This window comes from Salvia hispanica, chromosome 5 (assembly GCF_023119035.1).
Source record: "Salvia hispanica cultivar TCC Black 2014 chromosome 5, UniMelb_Shisp_WGS_1.0, whole genome shotgun sequence".
Lineage (NCBI taxonomy): Eukaryota > Viridiplantae > Streptophyta > Magnoliopsida > Lamiales > Lamiaceae > Salvia > Salvia hispanica.
The window spans coordinates 19,723,661-19,730,403 of record NC_062969.1 but is presented as its reverse complement, the minus strand read 5'-3'; the positions used below and the strand labels follow the sequence as shown (position 1 = coordinate 19,730,403).

Below are 6,743 nucleotides of genomic sequence, written 5' to 3'. Positions count from 1 at the left end.
CTCCGCATAGAGGTTTCCAGTCTGCCTCGTAGTAGCAGATTTCAGTTTCTCCTCTACTGATACATTAGGAGCGTCCTCTGCCATGGGCCGATCAACAAAATCCATGGGCTGAATACCGCCATCATTGCTTTTATTGTCCTCAGGCATCACTGTATCGAAATTCTGAGGGCAAGTGGCAGCAACTTCATCAGGAGTGAACCCATTCGTGGATTTCAAACTTCCATAAACTGCATCTATGTTAAGGATGTCGATGCGGCGGTCGGTTGCATCAAGTCGAGCCTCTATCCTGTTGCATGCATCCAATAGTTGATCAAGCATTGCTTGAATCGGGTTCACCGTTGTGGAGGCTAAATGAGGCTGCCAAGGCACGGGCTGGTTCCTACTTGAGTTAGAGTCGGGGGGCAACGCCTGATTGTATGCCGAGACCTCGTGGAGGGGTTGTCCTGGTGTGTCCCAGTAGGCTGGTGGGTCCCAGCTGGTAGGACGTCGGCTAGGCGATGGTGGCGAGTACATATCTGGCTCGTAGAACAGTGATTGCTGATATGTGGTGGTCTGGCGCAGCCATGGTGGGTCCCAACTAGTGGGCTGTCGAAACTGGTAGGGGTGACGCTGTTGGTGCCCGTCCGGTCGGTAGGGCAGCGACTGTCGACTGGTTGATGATTGGACGGCAACGGCTCCTTCAGACATAGGTGGTGCCTAGCGGTTGTATATTGCTGATGTCCAAAGGTCCTTGTTGGATACATAGATGGAGAGTAAGATAGTGATTTCCGTCGTGGTGGTGGTGGTGGTGGTGGTGGAGGATGAGTCGAAAATGGAAGCACCAATTTGTTAAGGATGAAGTTACTTAACTCGATAATTTGCGTCGAACGTTGCGGGAGGTTTTGCCCGTCGATCAATCCGGCGTCAAATTTAGGGATAAAAGGTAGTCGTCGGAGTTTTGCCGGTCGATCAAACCAAGAATGATACGATAAATGCGTAAAAATAAAATAAAAGGATAATTGATATTTCTTTGATTGCCATAGAAGAATACTATATCTTCTATTTATAAAACTATTCTGACTTAGGGATCAAGAAATAAAGATACTAAGAATATATGGAAAGATATGTTAAATAATACTAAACTAAATAATAGAGATATGAGATATTTGTAGAGATATTCTCGTATTAGTGCTTCAATGAAACTTGTTAAAATATAGTACTCCACTCTGTTCCACTTTAGGAGTCCCGGTTCACTATTTTTGGGTGTCCCATTTGATTAGTAGTAGTAGGTCTCACATTCCACTAACATTTTTTTTCACTCACATTTGATTATAAAACTAATATATAAAAATATGACTCACATTCCACTATCATTTTTATCAACTTTCCTTTACATTTCTTAAAATCCGTGTTGAATTCAAATGAGACTCTTAAAGTAAGACGAAGGAAGTAGTATTTTGCGCAATAGAATGAGAGACATAATGAATGAATGATATCTTAGACTCTTAGTAGTACTCCCTCATTTCCATAGTAATAGAGTCATTTTGCCATTTTGGTACGTTCCATAGTAATAGAGTCATTTCCTTTTTAGTAAAAGCAACACATTTTTCCACACCTACTTTACTCTCTCTTACTTTTTTCTCTCTTCATCTCTCTACCTTTTTCATTTTCCATTTTATTCTCTCTTTACTTAACTTACCTAACACAATTTTTCTTAATCTCCGTGCCGAAAAGAAACGCCTCCATTACTATAGAACGGAGGGAGTAGTATATAATGACAGAGAGTTTTTCAAAATAATTGGAAATGAGACTATTCTTCGGCGATTTCAAGACATGGCGATTCGTCGAAAACAATTATCATCTAGTGTGTCGTAAAAGTTGAACAGACATTACATGTAAAACTGAATTCAGCCCCGGCTTGTTCAATTTTCTGGTTCCGCCACTGTCTGATACCAAAAGTCTCTAGTTCAAGTCTTCCGTGGCGCCGCCTTTAAATTTAAATTCATTTACCCATTAAAAAAAAAGAAGAAGGTCGATATTAATCCGTGGTGTTTTAGCATGAACGCAACATCGAAAAAAATTGGTAACATACAAATTGAAGCTAATGTGGTTTGTTTGTAAGAGATTGTTTAAGTATATTAAGATATTTATGCTTACTAAGTTTATTGTCCATTTTTGAGTTCATGATGTTGTTGATTAAAATGATAATAAAATAAGTAAATGATTATAATTTCCGAACTTAAAATTAGTATAGAAAATGCAAAAGACAAAATGGTTAAATTTAAATGTGATAACAAAAAGGTATTTATAATTGATACACATATTTTAGTTTAATTACATGTTTATTATCACAAATAATGTTAGTATCTTATTTTTCAAATTTTTAAATTTGCTATTCCATTATTTTTACAATGCTAAATTATTAGTGAATATATGTTACTCCCTCCGTCCCGGCTAAGATGACACATTGCTTAGCCGACACGGGATTTTAGGAGTTATTGGTTAAAGTGTTTAATTGGAGAGAGAGAAGGTGGGTGTAAGTATTAAAGTAGAGAGATGAAGAAAGATAGATATTTTAGGAGTGAGAAAAAGTGGTTGAGTGTATTAATTGGAGAGAGAAAGTTACCAAAAAAGGAAATGTGTCATCTTAGTTGGGACAAACTAAAAAGGAAAACATGTCATTTTAAGCGGGATGGAGGGAGTAGTTTAGTACTCCCTCTGTCCACGAAAAATAGGACACTTTGTAAATGATACGAGTTTTAATGTAGAATTGGTAAAGTAAATGAGAAGAGAAAAAAAGTAAGAGAGAAGTAGTGTTAGTGAAATGTCGGGTCCATATCTATAAATATATAAAAGGGGAGTTTTGTGAATAATTACATGAATGTCATTGATAATATAAAAAGATATTTCTAATATACTTACTATATTATTAAATTTAAATATCAAGTTATGAATATTAATAGTATGATTTTTCATTTTTTCCATGATTAACTACCCACTAGCATTCATGGCCACTTACCCACTAACCTATTATTACGTGAAAGTCTTATATTTATACAATCTTTTTCATTTTTTTGCATATGATGAATAAATGGGGAAGTCAAAAGGATGGAGGAAGTGAAAAAGGTTTTGGAAATAAATTTTGATGCTTATATTTGGAATATAAATGAGGGAAACGAGCCATAAAAAGATTGCAAAAATTTCAGCCTAACGATAGTGGGGTTTAGTTTCAGTTTTGTTTGCCACCTGCTTCGTATCTGCAATGGGATTAAAAAACAAAGGTACAATAATTTTGTTTGATTTCCTCACTTTTCCTTTATTTAATTGTGTTATGCGTTATTGGAATCAACTACGCTCAAGTTTAACTATTTCCACAAAAATTGTTTTTAAATAAATTTGATTTTGTGGTTAATGATTTTTTTTCTTTAATTTATTAATTAATACTTAGTATTATTTTATTGCCTTAAATACACTCTTAACTCTAATTTTTATATGTTGGTAATGTGCATTTGCATTTTTTTATTGGATATCTAAAAGATTTTAACCGATACTTGTGGACTAATTTTAATAATACATAATTTTATTTTTTACTTTAAGTGCATAATAATTTTATACTCCCTCCGTCCACGAAAATTTGTCCCAGTTTTCCATTTCCGTCCGTCCCCCAAAATTTGTCCCATTTCACTTTTATCATTTTTGGTAGTGGACCCCATATTCCACTAACTCATTCTTACTCACATTTTATTATAAAACTAATACTTTAAAAGTAGGACCCACATCCCACCAACTTTTTCAACTCACTTTCCATTACTTTTCTTAAAACCCGTGCCCGGTCAAATCGGGACGAATTTTCGTGGACGGAGGGAGTATTATATATTCAATTTTATAAATAAATATAATGTACCGTGCATCGGGAGATATACTAGTTATTAGTAAGAGAGAAGTTGTTGAAAACTTTCCTTTTTTGAATGTGCCCTATTTTTCGCGGACAACCAAAAATGACAAATGTGCCCTATTTTTCGTGGACGGAGGGAGTATTATTTTTATACCATGTAATACTGCTTAATATTTATAAAATTTGGATTAGTCTAAAATAAATTAATGGTCCGTGCATCGTGTTATACTAGTAATAAAACAAAACCTACAACAAATTTGGAATCCATGCATGTCTGAAAGAATGAATCTCCAACGTCTATGGTATCGCTCCTCCTCACAATTCCATCCACATTTTGTATCCTTCTCCTGCTTTTCATTGCCTCTTCACCCCATTATCACACACACAACAAACTGGGAAAATAAATTAAAAAGAGAGAGAGAGAGAGAGAGAAACGGAGGAAGGCGTCTTCCTCTCGCGTGGTCCTTGGAATTCTCCATTCCAACGGTATCTCATTCCCCTTGAGAAACCTAACAGTTTCCGGGGATAGAGATGCCGAGCGCCATGAAGGAGGAGGACGCCTTGAATTTGAAGAAGCTTGTCCGAAAGGTTTTGCGCAATAATTCCATGAAGAACCTCTTCAAATCCAAAAAACCGCGCCCTCCCGCTCAGATCGTGCGTGATATTAACAGACTGCTCTCTTACATTGCTTCTGATTTCGAAGATAGCAGCCCCAGGCTCCATGTTAAGGTCTGTATGTTTTTAAATAATATTCTGTGTGTTTATTTTAATTTTATTATAAGGAGGCTTTTGATTGCAGTTGGAGCAATTGGATGCGGACATTAGGGAGCTCAAATCAATCCTATACGGAATTGAGGAATCGGAACCTGTTGCAGAAGCGTGTGCGCAAGTGACTCAAGAGTTCTTTGCTGATGACACTATGCGGCTGCTCATTCTTTGCCTCCCCAAAATAAACTTCGAGGTATAACAATTATTTTGTTTTTTTTCATTTTTTTGATGGTATGGTGATTTTTTCGTTGTGAAGACTCGCAAGGATGCAACGAGAGTAATTGCTAATCTGCAAAGGCAACCAGTTCAATCACGGTTAATTGCTTCCGACTACTTAGGACAGAATCTTGATCTTTTGGACGTTATGATTACCGGGTGAGTAATCCATAGACATTCCTTGTTCAAATTCATTATATATGCTGGTTTTACATACATTTTTGGCAGGTACGAAGATCCTTCCAACGCTCTGCATTACGGAGGAATGTTAAGGGACTGCATACGGCATCAGGTGGTCGCTTGGTAAGAAAAAGAAGCTTCCATATTTCTACATCTTGCATTCTCTCAAGCATTCCATTAATTCTTCATCTTTCTTTGCTGGTAGCTATGTTTTGCAGTCATGCCACATGAAGAAGTTTTTCGACTACATTCAACTTCCAAACTTTGATGTTGCTTCAGATGCTGCTGCTACCTTTAAGGTTATCCAATATTCTTTTAGTTTCTTGAGTATCTCTTTATTGATGTTCCCTTGCCTTATCTCTGTGCATTCCCGATAATACTATCCCGTATGGCTGAAGCTATATGTTATGTTGCTTTATTTCCCAGGAGCTTATGACGCGGCATAAATCCACCGTTGCAAATTTTCTCACAGAAAATTATAGCTGGGTAAGGTTTTCTTTCCCTCTGTGGTTGTTTTGCATGCATTGAATATGAAGTAGTAAATGAGCTCCTTGCTTTGTTTGTGTAATATACTTTTTCGTAGTTCTTTTCCAAATTCAACTCAAAGTTGTTGGAGTCTCCAAACTACATGACCCGCCGACATGCTGTCAAGGTATCCATTGGAATAAAAGTGATAAATGACTACTAATGTTGATCTTGTTGTAAGGCTAATGGTATCTTGGCTTTCAGCTTCTAGGAGACATGTTGCTTGATAGATCTAACTCGGTGGTCATGGTGCGCTACGTCAGTTGCAAGAACAATATGATAGTTCTCATGAATCTTCTGAGGGTAATATCTCTTTAAAAGCTCAATGGATGATATTGCAACGTCTAACGTTTATGTTGCAGGAAACACACAAGTGCATACAGATCGATGCATTCCATGTTTTCAAGGTATCGATCCATCTCACTGTAATCAATTTCTGTGGTGAAACTACTCTTGCTAACTCAGTCGTGTTTGCTTGCAGCTATTCGTGGCGAATCAGAACAAGCCTGCAGATATCGTCAACATTCTGTGTGCCAACGAAAACAAACTTTTGCGATTTTTTGATGGCTTCAACTCTGACAAAGGTAGTATATAGTAACGTAACGTTTCAACATATTGTGATAGTGTTGGGGCTAAGTATGGAATTGTTGTGCAGAGGATGAGATGTTTGAGGCAGACAAAGCTCAGGTGGTGAAAGAGATCATGGAACTCGTGGCGGCGACGCCAGTGGTCTGCTCTGGTGAATTGTCCAAACCCATTGTAGACTAACTTCAACAATCTGTTCAAGAGTGTGTTTGAACTGATATTATTATCACAATTAAAATCAAACCAGTTTTGTTTGCATTTGACTGCATAATTGCTTATCTTTTAGATATCAAAATCTGTCACTCCCTATTACAACCCTTATCCTTTTATAGCGATTCAAAAATCGGTTGTTATTTTTGTAAAAAACATTATTTTGTTAATGTTATTTAATATTGTGTGATTTTTAATTGTTGGAGTTTTATTAATTTGGATAATTATTTATTTGATATTTTATGTATAAATCAGCACTTTAGGTAAAATTTCAATATGCGAGATACCATACTTCAATAGTATACCAGTGTACCGGATTTCAATATCTCAAAATCCGATATGGTATCAGAATTGAAAATTCTCATATTGTAATTCAGCATTCCAA

The 6,743-nt window shown here is 36.5% G+C and overlaps 1 protein-coding gene across 1 annotated transcript; it reads left to right on the top strand.

Moving 5' to 3' along the window:
* Positions 1 to 4,275: 4,275 nt before the first annotated feature.
* LOC125191353 (putative MO25-like protein At5g47540) lies at positions 4,276 to 6,534 on the top strand. Its single transcript, XM_048088898.1, has 11 exons — positions 4,276 to 4,603; positions 4,674 to 4,835; positions 4,899 to 5,017; positions 5,087 to 5,161; positions 5,244 to 5,337; positions 5,465 to 5,524; positions 5,622 to 5,690; positions 5,768 to 5,866; positions 5,926 to 5,970; positions 6,045 to 6,147; positions 6,219 to 6,534. The coding sequence occupies exons 1-11, from the start codon at positions 4,406 to 4,408 to the stop codon at positions 6,329 to 6,331; spliced, it is 1,137 nt and encodes a 378-aa protein (XP_047944855.1). The 5' UTR covers positions 4,276 to 4,405; the 3' UTR covers positions 6,332 to 6,534.
* The last annotated feature ends 209 nt before the right edge of the window (positions 6,535 to 6,743 follow it).